General features: G+C 35.7%; 1 protein-coding gene across 2 annotated transcripts in view; it reads right to left on the bottom strand.

The window, feature by feature from the left end:
• Positions 1-15,200, bottom strand: part of LOC109073946 (endoglin-like) — a 40,893-nt gene extending 25,693 nt beyond the window's left edge. Inside the window, exons 1-3 of one of the 2 annotated variants that reach the window (XM_042761324.1) lie at positions 15,045-15,200; positions 14,346-14,488; positions 460-605 (exon numbers count right to left, since the gene is read on the bottom strand). In XM_042761324.1, the coding sequence (XP_042617258.1) occupies positions 460-605; positions 14,346-14,403 (204 nt within the window). In that variant the 5' untranslated portion in view covers positions 14,404-14,488; positions 15,045-15,200. Of the gene's footprint in view, positions 1-459; positions 606-14,345; positions 14,489-15,010 lie in introns of both variants that reach the window. The other variant, XM_042761325.1, reaches the window with a different exon arrangement.
• Positions 15,201-16,838: the final 1,638 nt, after the last annotated feature.

The following is a 16,838-nucleotide window of genomic DNA, read 5'->3' as shown; positions in this document are numbered from 1 at the left end:
TTAAATTGTATAAAATGCATTATTTCAATTAATTAGACATTCTTTTTGATTACTAAAATTTAATTTAACCATAAAAAAAACAGAATCCAGAGAACCGAAAAAAAAAAAAAAAAAGGAAAACATTCAACAAAACAAAACAGATTTCATAAGGCCTTAAAATTTAGATTTTATTAGACTTTTAAATTATTAGAGAAATGGTTCAATTAATTAGATGTGCTTTTTCATTGCAAAAAGTTAGAACAGGCCCTAAAAATTACATTTTTTAACTTTTAATAAATTGTTATATAAATTTGTTTAATCAGGCAAGCTTTTTGATGACTAAAATTTAATTTAACCATTAAATGGAATTAAAATTAAAGTGTAAAAAAATAAAAATTTAATATGAAGATGAAAAGATTTCATAGAGCCCTATGAAGCACACAGTGATGAGGATGTTGATCACTGCTCGTGCTGACTTACAGGTGAGGACAGCAGCTTGAAGATGTGGACTTCTGTCCCGTTCAGGCTAGTGAAGTCCGTCCAGCATCCCAGAGACATTTCCTGCAGGACGATCCAATCATTGCTGTCTCCGGATACATCCTTCAGCTCACAGATCGCACTGGAATCTACAGAGAATTAAAACCAGAGAGTTATTGAAATCATTTATGTTCTTCATCTGCAGCCCTGGGGAATAATAATATCCTGCTAGCAGCTCATAAATCATCTCCAGAATAAAGCGTGTCCTTCCTCTGGAAGACACGGGTCAGGTGTCACTTCCCGGGCAGCAGAACTGAATCATCTCAGTTTCCATAAAAAATTTCAGCAGCACAACGGTTTTCAACATTGATATTAATCAGAAATGTTTCTTGAGCAGCAAATCAGCATACAATATATTACAATATTCACATAGAAAATAGTTATTTTAAATTGTAATATTATATCACAATTTTACATGCAGCCTTGGTGAGCAGAAGAGACTTCTCTTGAAAACATTATCCAATCTTACTGACCCAACACTTTTGAACATTAGTGTATATCGGTTTCTTTAGTGATCCAGGTAAACAAAACACTGCAGACATGTTCTGCTCGTTCACAAAGGACAGACAGAGTGGAATGAAATACAGGAAGCTACACCAACTGTAAAGACAACAGGAAATGCCATGTTTAGACGTCAAACTTATGGTGACGGCAGTCCAGGCTTTGTCTTAGTAAGTCTGGGCTTATCAAATATGTAAGCACAGTATAAATGGAGAAACACTGTAAATACACTGCATATTCTTAATGAGCATCTCTGTCTTGATTTCCAATAAAAATATCTAAACATACTTAAAACGAAGTACCTGCTAACTGCATATGACTGATTTGATGTAGAATCTATTTGGATCAGTGTTGGAGGAAGTTACTTATAAAAGTCATGCATTACAATATTGCGTTACACTATTTAGTCTAGATCTACAGTAAGCATCATTAAAAAGTAATCCGTTACTTTATTAGTTACTTGAAAGATTACATAACTCACTTCTTGTAATGTGTTTCCCCTAACACTGATTTGGATATAAGTGTATTTGGTGGCACTGCCACTTGTTTTGTGCAAAAAAAAAAAAAAAAAAAAATTCCCAATCCAACAACATTCAATTCAATTCAATTCAAGTATATTTGTATAGCGCTTTTTATGATACAAATCGTTGCAAAGCAACTTAACAGAAAATTAAGTTTCTACAAGATTTACTAGCTTATCAGTGGTGACTGTCAGTTTATGTGCATATGGCAGAAAAGTACAGGAAAATCAATTAAAGATGTAATCAAACATAAACGTAATCAGACGATAAACACTATTAACAGCAATTATTATATGATGCAATCAAACTTACAGCAAAATTTGGTAATTCTGTATGTTGTTTCAGGGTTAGCGTCATCTCTTTTCAGGTGTTCTAAATTGTTACATTCAATGGATAGACAGATGTAAACGTTTCAAATCCAATACTGACCAAGCATCACTCTGAATCTTGAATCGAACACTGTCAATAGTGGACTGGATGCTTAAAGATCACCCAAAAGTGGAAGTTGTTCCAAACCTGTATGATTCTGCTGAGCACAAAAGAAGTTATGTTGAAGAATGTTGGTAATCAAACAGCTGACGGCAGCCAATGACTTCAATAGTTTTTTTTTTTAGTTGTTTTTTTTTTCTTTTATATGATGTTTTATTAACAAGGTTCGGGAGGAGCACGTCAGATACTTAGCCTAATTAGCACAGGTGGAGCTCACTTAAGATAATCAACACTAGGGTATAAATACAGCTGACTTACCCCTATCCATTGATGCTTTATCAGCACCCCCCTCCACCCCATCTCCTCCACTTAGAGTTCATTTTACACTTATGTAGGAGGGGGTACTCTTGGTTCGGGCCATTCCCGAGCTCGGAGCCCTACCCCGGACAGCATGCCAAATATGCATTATATACTTCAGCTAATTATATGTAAGTGTGAACTCGTGAAACTATGGAAAACATTGGCTAATGTCAACTGATTGGTTATCATTAACATTCATCGAGATATCTCTTTTGTGTTCAGCAGAAGAAAGAAACTCATATACAGTAGGTTTGAAACGACCTGAAGTAAATGAAGACAGAATTTTTATTTTTGGGTGAACTGGCTCTTTAATTTACGCATTAATCAAAAAACAAACAAAAAAAATACTAGTTTTCAGTAGAGAAATCCATCCACATCAAATTGCTAACAAAACACACATATTTATCTTTGTGTTCTGATGGGCTGTCATCAGTGATGACGTTCATAATGATGAGTAACAGATGAATGATTCACATGCATCAGTCAGACTCATGGGAGGCAAACGCTGACCCGCAGAGATGACCCGGAAATGCCAGAGCTTTGACTAAGCACTTCTGTGTTAAATGAGCTATAAGCTGCAGCTTTATCTCGTTTCATCAATGGCTCTTTCCCATGCAACCAAATGTTTAAGGCTACAGACATCCAACCGGGCCTATTTCTCTGAGCCAGGACACAAATAATGCTCTGCCATCCATCACAGCAGCTCGTTTGTTGTGTGTGCAAGAGAGAGGCTTCATTTTACATTTTGACCCTCGGGCCTTCATCTGAAGTAACACACACTTGCACGATCACAAGTGTGTGTCTCAGCTCTCGCCAACTGGGTGAATATATCAAAGTGGCTCGCAGAGGAATTGCTTAATAATGGGAAAAAAATGCACGCAGCAGTAGGGCACCAACAGATGAGTTTGATTTCTAGAGTTATGAGTGGAGAGAAGGTCACGCAATTCCGTCATTAATTACTTACCCTCATTTTGTTCTAAGCCCTGTAAGACTTTTGTTCAAAAATAACTTCATTTGTATTCCGAAGATGATGAAATCCAAGAGCTTTCTGACCCCTCCATAGACAGCAATCCAACTGAAATGTCCCCAGGCCCAGAAAGGTAGTAAAGGTATCATTAAAATAGTCCACATAATAACAGTTGTTCAACCGTAATTTTATAAAGCTACAAGAATACTTTTTGTGCACAAAGAAAACAAAAATAAATGACTTTATTCAATAATTTCATTTCTTTCGTGTCAGTCTTCGATGTGGGTTCACAAGAGTACTACAACGTCACATGGACCATTTTAACTATGTCTTTACCACCTTTCTGGGGGCTGGGAACGTTTCAGTTGCATTGATGTCTATGGAGGGTCAGAAAGGTGTGTTTGTGTTCGACATGTGATTTATGGTTTTTTTGTTTTGGAAAGATATGATGGTGAGTAATTAATGACAGGATTTCATTTTTGGGTGAACAATGCCTTTAAGACAATTTAAGAGTTTAGATATTTGTACTGGAATACAAGACAAAAAAATGGCAGTGTGCAACTGTACAATTCTGATGCAAGCAACATATTTTATCACAGATATTTCATTATTTTACAGTAGATGAAGGGGTTTGTGTGTGTTCTTGTGGCATCATCGGCCAATCAGTGTTGTCATGATATTGCTGCGCCTGAGTGATCAGTCATATGACATTTACAGCTCATGTGATTGGCTCAAAAACAACCTGGCAGCAAGTCTGAGCAGCCATGAGCAAAGATGGTCGATTTCAAATCACATACTTCTGTGGGACTGATTTCTTCTGGTGATACAGCCCTCACATTTAAAGGTTTGGGAAATGTATTTGAGAACACTACTTTACAATTTGGTCTGCTACCAGTAATGGCAAATAAATAACACACTTCACCTTTAAATCACAGAGCAACAAAAACGATGCCTGACAGAGAATTTTAAAAGCTGATCTTGTGCAAGTCCATTTGTCAACTTTTCCTCACATAATCATTTCTTGTTTTTAAAGGTCATAAGAACAGCAGACACTGTATGAAACCACTGAGTCACTGCAAGAGCGTCTGAGATAAAGCTGATGTTTTTCAGAAGGCATGTTGAACTGGCATCCTGGAAACGCTCATGTCCGGCTCTGAATCTCGTCACAGGTCAAAGGCGCCAGAATCCTTTTTAACCTGAAGCCAGTTTCCGTCTTATGATTAACTCCTTAACCAGTAAATGTGTCTGTTTCCTGTCAAGAACATAAGAGATTGTGAGGATCATCTGAGGAGCTGTTATGTGTCATAGCAGCTCCGGTTCGATTAAGGTTATGGTGAAACATAAAGCATGCTGCAGATTTTGTGGAAAACACCTTCACTGACATTTCCGGTACAAAAATAGATCTGCAGGAAGCACATATTTTAGCCTCCTGATTGGTTTCCTCAGCAGATTCAAGCAGAACATGTGTCATATTGTTAGTTTATACACTCAGACAATAAAGAGCTCATAGTGTTCTAAAAACACATTTTAAGCAGATCTACAGCTAAATGAACTGCACGTGTGAATGAGAGGCAAATTCTTTTTTTTATTTCTCAATCAATCTAAAAGTTCATTCAGAAACAGAAAGTCAGTCTACACTAGATTCTGAATCACTGTGTTCAGGCAGTTTAGCAGGAACTAGTTATGATTACGAGTTATGAACTGTTATGTTGGTATAATTTATCAATATGCTTAAAATTTTTTATCATTTTATAATTTGGAGTTGTATATTTTAAATGTATAATTATATTTTTAGTAATTTTGTTGTGTGTTTTAATTTTTATTAAAATTTCAGTTTTTCGTTAAGGTTAGGGTTTATTTAGTTTGTATTTATTTCATGTACTTAAATTTCAAATAAACATAAATAGAAATAGAAATATTCACTTGCAGCTAGTTAAAATAAAATGAGTTTGCTGAGTGTTTTTATCTTGCTTTATTCATTTGTCTGGAAAGTTTTAGTTTAGTATTAGTTTGTTAATATTTAAGCTAAATGAAAATTAGAAATCTTGCCTTATTAATATTATATTATATTAAATAGATGTGTTGTGTGTTTGTCTTTAAAAAAATGCAATAAGATTTTAGTTTTAGAATTTATTTTTATTTATTTTAGAACTAACAAAATGATAAGTATTCCCTTGCCAACTACCTGAAATAAGTTTGTTGTGTGTTTATCATTTATTATTATTATTTTAATGTCTGCATAGTTTGTTTTGAAATTTTAGTTTATATAGTTTTAGTTATTTTAGTACTTTAAATGAAAAAGAGAAACTAGCTGAAATAAATTAGTTTAATAATAATTATTATTATTATTATAGTTTTTAATCAAGTTTTAAATTTAGTTTTAGTTATTTTAGTGCTTAAACTTATTACAAAAGTATAAATTTATCATTTATAATAATGAAAGTGTTCTTGTAGTGTTTTAGTTGTAATTTTTAATCCTTAATTTGTAATCTTTGTAAATTGTTATCCAGCTCATGAAGTGGTCAGACGGCTGGACGCTGTCGACTGGGCAGGAGGCTGATGAAAGTGTTTTGCAGGCGAGGACGGAAGAGAAACGGTGAGGTGGGGACGGGGGGAGAGACAGGGAGAGGAAGAGCGGGAGAGAGGGAGGTCACAGACTGCTCCGCACACCTATTGTCCGAGCGTTTCCTCGGCTGCAGACTGAGGCCTAACCATCCACAGGAAGACAAACAAACTCTTATCAGGGGCACGCAGAGCCCAGCGGTGCCCCCTGGCCTCTAACCCCTGTGGCCGCCACATCACAAATCCCCCCAGATTTATCTGTGTCTCATTGATGGTGCAGGTCGTCGTGGAAGGGTTCACCACGCTGGCCGCTGGACCCGTGGAGACGGCCTGTCTATGTTTAGGCCTCTGGGAGCCGACTGTCGGCCGTCTCATTGCGTCGGAAATAAACAGAGAAACAAAAAAGAGTATGGGGCAGATTGTGAACACACTGCCCTGTTTCTAACCTCAAACTAGAGGAGGACGGCAGTATCAGAATCATTTTAGATCAGGATAGTTAGGTTAGGGTTAGTAGAATAAGTTGACATGTGCTTGCAAATTTACTAGTCAGTAGAATGTCTAAAGTGGACTATCAATATAAAGTCCTACTAAAAACAATATGATTCCTTAACATTCATGAGCCTCATTCAAAGCTTTAAAAACAGATCTGTCTATCTTAGCCACTCCATACCACCTAGATCCTGCCTAGCCACACTTCACAAGTTTGCAATGTTGTGCACAACAAAAATTGACTTATGCTAGACCCTATTTCGTATAACACTGAGCATCCCATTTTTTGTGACTTGTGCATTTAAGAATGAACAACTTCATTGCAACATTGGCTGGAAGGATGCAGAACTTATAAATCAATTGCAAATATTTCTAAAAGAGCACACATAGGAAGTGTTTAAGCATTTCAAAGAATACATGCATTCAAGATGACTCCATTCAGTATTGTGTAACTATCTACAGTGTTGCAGAGACTTCTATGGAAGCCCGTTTCCGCTAGGGCTGGGCGATATATCGCATGCGATTGTCACGCGCATTTTGTCAGTAAAGCTGTTTCCCTGATTACCGCTAAATCGCCATCACCTGCTTTCAAATGGAGCGGCATTTAGTAGACAGAGCCATAGATCACTGACAAGCTACGCAATATCGCGTTCATTATCGCAGATGAATCGCCTTCAATAATGAACGAGATATTGCATAGCTTGTCAGTGATCTACGGCTCTGTCTATTAAATGCCACTCCATTTGAAAGCAGGTGATGGCGATTTAACGGTAATCAGGGAACCGGCTTTACTGACGAAATGCGTGACAATCACATGTGATATATCGCCCAGCCCTAGTTTCCGCCACTGAATAAAAAAATAAAACAAGGTAATTGCGACTTTCTCATCTCACAATTCTGACTTTTTTTCTCAGAATTGCGAGTTCATATCTTGCAATTCTGACTTTATAACACACAATTGTGAGTTAATTAGTCAAAATTGCAAGTTTTAAAGTCAGAATTGCGAGATATGAACTCGCAATTCATACAAAAAATAGTCAGGATTGCGAGTTTATATCACAATTCTGAGAAAAAAAGTCAACAAAAAAGTCAACAAACCTTGTTTTATTTTTTATTTAGTGGCGGACACTGGGCTTCCATAGACTTCAGCATTGGCTGGATAACCAAAATATTTAATGATTTTCTGAATGAACTTACATTTTAAAATCATCCAAAATCTAATACTTCTGTACTACAGTATATATTATGCCAAAAGAGTAGCATGTCAGAATTCATAGTATTCGAAAAATAGTAGCAAAAAAAAAAAAAAAAAAAAACAAGCAAAAAGTTTTGATGATGACTCTTTTTGATGGACACTTTACTAACCTATGAGGCCACAGGAGAGGATTTATGAATGGCAGTGAAGCAACATAACTGATGCTGATAGGTCACATGACAGTGAAAACATTGCTGATGTAGTACATCCATTTTTAATCGTTTTGAAGTTCAGATTCAAATTTAGAAGCTACTCTATTCAGAAGCTAAGTTGTCTTACAAAATTGTTTAATTGATTAAAGAGTCTATATGAATTATATTTTTTTTTTTTTCTTCGTCTTTTCTTATGACTTTGTTTCTTAGTTTACGGACCAAAGCAAACAAAACTAATATAGTTAGAAGTCAAGTTATGGATTACTAGTAACACATTTTTCTTGTGCATATGGTATTTACCCAGTCAAATTATTAACTATACTATATTTTGCACTTTTATACATTATCACCTTTACACAGAATGTTTATTTTTATTTCTAATTTTATCACATTTAATTTATTGTATATCTTTAAAATCATAAAATGACATCAAATACACAAGCATTTATCAATCCTCCTGAATATAAGTTTCCATATCCATATCTTTCCAAGTGATCTCAACACGTTCAACATTTGACAAATACAGAACTAGATTTAATTTTGACAACATGATCGGACAATTTTCTGCCAAACTGCTTCTCCTCACTGCATCTTTCTGGTGGTTTAAACAATTTTTTTTTCTCCAAATCTCCACCTCAAACCTGAAATCTGACTTCAAGCTGTTCAAGTGTTTAATCTTTACAAGGCCTAAATAACCTTCAGATGTCGATTCTCTATTCAGCCCACTCAAGAATTCAAACAAACCTTCAAACTGTTTTAAACTTCCATGCAAGGCCATGTCAAAAAAAATTGTGTTTCTTTTCTAGTTAGTCATATTCAATCAGTGCAGCTGCAGCACAATAGCAGCATGGCACGTGCTTTCTTCCTCTCCTGAAAAATAAAAGCTGCCTCAGCCCTCTCTAAACGCTATTTAAATACTTGCATTTGCTTGCAGATTTTACTGCATTTGCTTGCGATTTTCTTTTCGAACAACTTCACAAGTTTTACGCTTTCCCTGATTCAGGTTCTTGGCAAAAAGATATTAAATGATCCTGCGATGCAGGCGCACACCACCACAAAACACATTTATCACAAGCCTTCCAGCGGCAGTATTTCATGCTAACATCATGCAAATGACACACACATAAATAAGGAAATAATGAGATATTTCTGATGCACCTCACAGAGAGCTAATCTATCTTCTCTGCCGTAATTAGCATGGCGACTCGGGGAGGAAAGACTCATTTAGCGGAGTGTGTTAGCTGGTTCCTCTAAGCAGATGGAAGCGACCGGGTCTCAGTTCACAGGAGGGGCTTCTAATCACTCAAATCTGATGTAGCTTCACACAACATATGCTTTAGCGGAGAGCAGACATCTCCCTCCAGCACTCCTAATGACTCTGACCTAACTCAGATTCATGGACCAGCTTACTGGTCGCGTCACTGCACCATTAGCATCACCGCTAGCCATCTTGGCAGTTAATGATAAGATAATTACCAGCGGATGTGAAAAATGCAGAGTACGATAACTGATGTTTGAGTGTGTTTCGGTCCTTCTGTAAGAAAGAGTTTAATAAGCACATCACGATGACATCAGATGAAAGCTCATCTTTTGGTAACTACTTGTTGTTATTAAGTCTGTTGAGATTTTAAGGATCCCACTGTGTTACATTTAAAATAATATACTTAAATGTTAACTGAATGTGATGTTTTCAGACATGTGATTGCATGTTAATTGCAAATAAATGAAAATGTATTATAATTTTATATTAAATGCATGAACTTAAGAGTGTTTTTGACCCATTTAAGTAAGACCTAAGTATGTCTTTATATGTAATGACTTCTATTGTCCTTGAAATATGGTTAAAGTACTGTTGAAAATACTGATAAGAATTTAGGGTAAACTAAAATATACTTCAGTGCCCTTTTTATTGAAACTTGTATATCATGCATTTAAATAATTTTGTAATTACACATTTGCAATAAATTAGTATTTATACTTTTAATACAAAATGTAAAATTTTATAAAATTTTACACTATTTAACAAGAATGAATCAACTTCAAATGTAATAATGAACACACTAAAGTTAACTGCTAAAGTTTAAAATTAAAAGCACAACGAAAGATTAAAACTTTTAATTTGACATTATCACAAAGCGCACTTTTTAAAAGTTAAGAAACAATCATGAATGTATACACTTAAGTGGCCTTTTATTTTATTTATATTATAGCTACTCTGCAAGTAGTTTTTTTTTTATTTTTTTTTTATGCACATTCATTACAATTGAGGCACAAAAGAAGATATTTTAAAGAATGATGATAACCGGTAGCCATTGACTTTCACAGTATTTTTTCCATACAATGGAAGTCAATGGCTACCGGCAACAGTTTGGTTACCCACATTCTTCACAATATCGTCTTTTGTGTTCAGCAGAAGAAACAAACTCGTACAGGTTTAAAACAACATGGATGAGTAAATGATTTCATGGTAAATTTTGGGTGAACTACCCCTTTAAGGAACAGATCAGCCAAAAATGAAAGTTTTATCCATATATGCTTGTGCATATTCAAACTTTGTTAAGATGTGTTGTACCAGGATTGACATATGATGCCTAACACTGGTTCTTAGTACTCATTTAATGACCAATTGCAATGCATCATGTTTGAATATGCACAAGTGCAAATGAGATTTGAGAACTAATGCAGAGGTGAAGGTTTTCAGTGACAAACTATTTTACTTTCAATCTGTTTCTCACACAAAGAATTTTAGTTCTGTTTATTGCACATAGAATGTCAGTTCAAGTTGGTTTTTTGCCCTTTTTCAAATGGTGGTTTTTTTCTATTTTTGGCATCTTATGGATTTTTTTGTGTTTTTTGGAAACTTATGGATGGGATATATATACATGGAAATTCTTCAAAATTTAGGATGACTGAATTTTCACTTCTGAATGAACAGCAGCTCTTATCAGTGACGGCATGGCAGCCGCTTGCAGTGTGGCAGTTCTGGGTTTCAGCGAGCTGTAGTTTATCTCTGTCTGGCGCTAATGAACCATTCATGAGTCAGGCTACGGCTCGAGAGACCACCTGACGCTCCAGAGACAGGATACGTCCTGAGGGACTCGGGACAGACAGAGACACAGACAAACACAGAGACACCGGGAGGGGAGCGACAGCCACCCACAAAGTGTCTTCTGTGTTCTAGTCCAGAGTTTATTTGTAGCACTTCAAAGCTTACAGCCATAATAAGAGGCAGAGAGTTACCGCTTGCAGTGTTAGAAGGGACACAAAATCAACATGAAATCAAAACTGACATCATTTATTATGTATGCTATCATTCAAATGTTTGAATGAGTCTGTAAGATTTTTTTTATTATTATTTTTTATTTTAGAAATTAAACTGATCAAAAGAAATAATCGGAATCAAAAGAATGTTTCATAAGCAGCAAATCAGCATATTAGAATGATTTCTGAAGGATCATGCAACACTGAAGACTGGATGATGAAAATTTAGGTTTAACATATATTCATATAGAAAACAGCCATTTTAAATTCTAGTATTATTTCATAATATTATTGTTTTTACTGTATTTCTGTTCAAATAAATGGAGCCTTGGTGAGCAGAAGAAACATTCAAATAAATCTTACCAAGCAAACGCTTGAATAGTAGTGTATTTCATAACTGTTTGTTTCATTTCATCATTTCAAAATGAAATGATTCTGCTTTTTCTATTGAAAACGTTTTATTTTTATATTTTCAGTTTTCATTTTAATTTTAATTTCATTAATTTTGTCATGTGCTTTAATCGTTTTTATTAAATAAATCTATTTGGTTTTAATTTATATTTTTAGGTTACACGCCAGATATATATATATATATATATATATATATATATATATATATATATATATATATATATATATATATATATATATATATATATATAATATCTGTTATACTTCTAATAATTTTAGTACTTAAACTTACTATATTTCAGTTAGTTTGCCAAAGCAACTAACTGTTCATAAAGCTTTTTCATTTAATATTTGTTTAATCATTTTAGTTTAGCTTTATTTAAAATAACAAAGCAAATTTGTCTGCAGATTGTGTCAGGGCTTGGGTCAAAATCATAAAACTATGTAAACACAAAAAGTTTCTAATAATTAGGAACAAATGCTCTTTAATGGTGTTCTTAATCTTTAATGGGTTTGTGGCAACCGGCTATTGCTCATGTTATCATAGCTACTGCTCAATCTCTGCAGTCGCCTGAAAATATTAAGATCTAAAAATTAAGCATTAAAAGTGAAAAGCGCAACACTGTGTCTCTGTTGGATGTCACAGCTCTGTTTGTCTAACCAATGGACAACAGGGAGTGTTTTACTATGTAATAATTCCTTTTATTAATGCTGCTAATGGCACAGAACTTCCACACGTTAGATGTGAGGAGTCAAGAACATATCAATCTGTAGTTTAAAGTCTAAGAGAATAGATCAGGATGGATCTGTGGAGAACAGGAGCGCAGCAGACGTTCAGAGCTCATTCCAGTTTCATGGGGAATACGTGAAGACACGAGTGTGTGAGGCTTAATTTGAGGATTTTATGTGTTTCTTTGATGTTTTCTCTTGTCTTAAGATCTTCTTGTTCAAACTACAGCAGAAGGTTTCCAGCAGGTTCCGCATGCTTCCATGTTCCAATTTGTACAAAAATGTGCAAACTGTACACACACAAGACTGAACGACAAATTTATACATTTATTCAGCAAGGCTGCACTGAATTGTTCAAAAGTGACAGAAAAGATGTGTAATGTTGCAAAAGGTTTCTATTTCAAAGAAATGCTGTTCTTTTGAACTTTTTATGAAATCATAGAATCCTAAAAAAATAAAATGCATCACGGATTCCACAGAAATATTCAGCAGCACAACTGTTTTCAACATTCAGATGTTTCTTGAGCAGCTAATCACATATTACAATGATTTCCGAAGGATTATGTGACGCTGAAAACTGGAGTAATGATGCTGAAAATTCAGCTTTGATCACAGCAATAAATTACATATACATATATATATAGAGAGAGAGAGTTTTTTTTTTTTTTTTTTTACTGTATTTTTGATCAAATAAATGCACCCTTGGTGAGCAGATAAGCCTATAGCAGATAAACTAAAACTTTAGTGTATGTTAAAAAAAAAATAATGTTTGTCTTCATAGTCTTCCATCAAAACATAATCATTCAACATATACAGACACAAATTAAAGAATTTTATCATACCAAAATAGGACGACCAGAGAAAAAAAAAAAAAAACCTCAGTCAGAAGAGGGAAAAAACAGATTGTTAATTGCGAGCACGAGATAGAAATCGGTCTCCATGCGGTCGCGTCACTGGGTCTCACTGCCACCCAGACCAGCCGGCGGTCCTTCAGCGGGCGGAAGTGCCTCATTTAAACGCTACACGCCATATTTAACACAGGGATTTTTTTTCCTGTTACCATCACTGTGCTTATTCACTGAGGAACCGTCTGTCTCTCTCTCTCTCTCTCTCTCTCTCTCTCATGCTGTCTGTGCAGTGCAGTAATGATGGTGCTGTGGCGGGAATATCAGGTAGTTACATAATGGCCCCTGCATGTTCCTCTTCCAGTAGATCATGTCAGATCCACTGCTTTTCTGTGGATTACAGCCACTAACAACCGCATCTCAGGCTCTGACCCACTGCCTAAAAACAACTAAAGGGCTCTTTGATGATGGACAGACCCTCTCAGAAGTGACAAAAGCATGAGAAACTGCTGAGCAGAGTTAGTATTTCCATTTAAATGCAAAGTGAAAGTACAAGCGAAGCAGATCAGTGACATATGGCACACACTTGAAACCAGAAGTACAAACAGTGTTGTCAGCTATCATTCAAACACACACACAGGAGAACTCTGATGATTGTGTCTCTAAAGCTTCATGTCTCCTTGCTAAAAGATCCTGCGTTTATACCCAGACATCAAGCAATCAGTGACCAAAACAAACCACCTGCGGCGTCTGGATAACAGCAGACTGAACAGATTGACTCAATCTCAGCAAGAGCAAGATCAATCCTTCACACTGGGCTTTTAAAATGAACTTTATATATTTCATTTCAAAAACATGACTTTAGTCCAATAGTCTAAAACTAGTCCAAAATACAAATGTTACATTATGGTAATGCAGGACCAAAGGGTCTTCAATGGCTCAGTATTTGAACAAAATCTGTTACACATTTGACTACATAATCTACAGGTCATAGACCTTAATAAAAACATCTGTTTATCATCTTTATGATTTAATTCCGATATCTCTCACTGCACACTCTGAGCTTTAAGTCAAAAACATCACCTACATGTATTATAGCAACAAAACCGTTTTTATAGGCTGGAAAGAGCCCTTTAAGGTAATAGATGCATATTTTGGTGTTTAACAGTGAAGCTGCTTGAATGTATTGAAAGAAATCTGATTATTCCAAAGAAGTTTAAATTGTTTTAATTGTCATTTATTGTATTAGTGTGTCAGTATATTTACAGATTATCTGAGATTAACTGAAAGGTCAGCACATTTACTTTATGTTGGTCTTTGTCGAGCACTTATTAACAGTCTTCTTACCTGAAGCTGCTCTTCTCAGGCACAGAATAACGGCTATGAAACACGTGATGCTCCTCATGTTCAGACTGTGTCTCTCCTGATGGACTCAACAGTTGTGGCTGATATTTCGACCAGCAACCAGAATATTCCACACCCGATACTTCCTGAGAGAGAAATCAACATTAGTCTGATGGCAGCAAAGACCGGTCCGTAAAACACTGACTGTACAACATTAGTTTATATGACCATACATTTACTCATAGTTCATAACTTACATATTTTATGTAAAATCCTACTTACTGTTTATATATTTATATATGCCTGTGTCTGTTAACTTTATTTAAAAGAATAAATAAAAATGTAAAAACGGTGTTCAGGCAGTTCTCATCATTACTCATTATTACTCATCATTAGGCGGTTCTGTGATTCGTAACATCAACTGCATCCACAACATCACAGTTTAGAATATAAACTAACACTAAACTGTACTAAACAGTAAAATATCACACATCTGATACACACGCACAAACATACGATTCACTCGTTATGGATTCATTCACTTAAAAGTTGTTCAAAGTTGTTAGAAGCGCATTACAGCGCATCTAGAAAGTCATTATGAAAGCAAAGCGCGCGCGAGAGAGAGAGACACTAAACACAGTCACACTTCTCAAACAAACCCCTTTAACCTGTGAGGCTGGACAACAGGCGAACGAGTTTTACCTCGCGCTGGAATCTCCGCGTCTCCTGCAGTGATCCGGCAGCTCAGATCCAGCGGTCAGTCAGTCCAGATGAACCCTCAGCTCTGACATCAGCAGCACTGACCCTCCCACTGCTCACAACACAACACTGACCCTCCCACTGCTCACAACACAACTAACACACAGCAAATCAGCTTTCACACACGGTACATATGGATGATGATCACCTGCATGATATACTGATGAAGGATGAACGATTGATGATGAAGAGGATGATGCTGCACAGAGGTTCTCACGTATGACTGTCTGATGACAGCGCCCTCTTCAGGTGCAACACCCATTACACACATCTGTTAACATACTTCACTTTCCTGGAGAGTTTGAATACTGTTGCTCACTGGAATTATCAATGTTAGACTGCAAATAACAAAAACAGACTGTGCGAAGAAAAATATCTATCTGACTGTCTATAATCTATCTATCTATCTATCTATCTATCTATCTATCTATCTATCTATCTATCTATCTATCTATCTATCTATCTATCTATCTATCATCACTTATTTATTCTATTTTTCCTTCTAATTTAATTTAATTTAATTTAATTTAATTTAATTTAATTTAATTTAATTTAATTTAATTTAACAGTTGTTCTTAATCGATTTGGCACATTTCTCCAAACTCAGATGAGGTTAACACAGTGATCGGAACACTTTATAACTGTCCTTAAACTGTGGTCTCAAACTCAATTCCTAAAGGGCCACAGCCCTGCACAGTTTTGCTCCAACCCTAATCAACAGGGATCTCCAAACTCGGTCCTGGAGGGTCGTGTCCTGCAGAGTTCATCTCCAACTTGCCTCAACACACCTGCCTGGAAGTTTCTAGCATGCCTAGTGTGTTTGATTAGGGTCCAGGACTGAGGCCATGTCCACACATACACAGGTATTTTTATAAACTGAATTTTTCCTTTTTTTCCTCGAGGCTTGTTTTTGAATTTGGCCAGCAGTTATGAAAACATGAATGATCATTTATTTTAATGTGGTGTGCTGTCGCCCTTTCTATGTAAAAATCAGTCAAATCATGTAATGTAAAGGTCGTACAGTCTTGCTTGAGACTAATAAATGAGTTGAAAGCGTACACAGCCGCGAAAGAGACACTGTTTCTTAAGCGCTTTCCGCGAGCACGATTCTAGATGAAGTGAAACATGGACAAATGTGTTTCATTCATTCATAACCACTTATACCCCACTTCATATGAGGTATTTGTGTATCTAGCTGAATATGTTGCAAACTCAATTGAAAACACCTGTAGTTCTATATTGCATCAGTGATGAATGGCTCATAGGAAAACAATTCATTATGTAGATCTTTTGTGTGTTGATTTGTTGCATATTTGACAAATAAATATTTGTCTGACTGAACTGTGATAATTGTGACTGTTTGCATTTTTTGATGAACTTTCACATTCTCCATATTTTGCATACAAATAAGCAAGGAACTGTTCTCATTTTTTTTTTTTTTTTTTTTTTTTTTTTTTTTTAGTATTTTAAATGATGGACAATCAAGTGCTGGTTTTACAGACAAAAAAGTAAGTTTGTGTGGCCTTTACTCTTCAAAGCGGCTTCTGATGTACATGGACAAACAACATGAAGCTCATTCTGCACGTATACCGTCCACACAGTCAATCACAGGAAGTGCTGTCTGTCTGTCTGAATGCGACTTCCAGCGTGGTGCCACTTGTTTCCATGTCATCAGCAAACAACACTTTCAACAAAGGGAATGTGTCTGTGTGCAGGCCCTACATTTCTTTATGACCC

This window comes from Cyprinus carpio, chromosome A7 (assembly GCF_018340385.1).
Source record: "Cyprinus carpio isolate SPL01 chromosome A7, ASM1834038v1, whole genome shotgun sequence".
Taxonomy (NCBI): Eukaryota; Metazoa; Chordata; class Actinopteri; order Cypriniformes; family Cyprinidae; genus Cyprinus; species Cyprinus carpio.
Note: the sequence above shows the minus strand (reverse complement) of the source record. Positions and strands in the feature narration are given on the sequence as shown.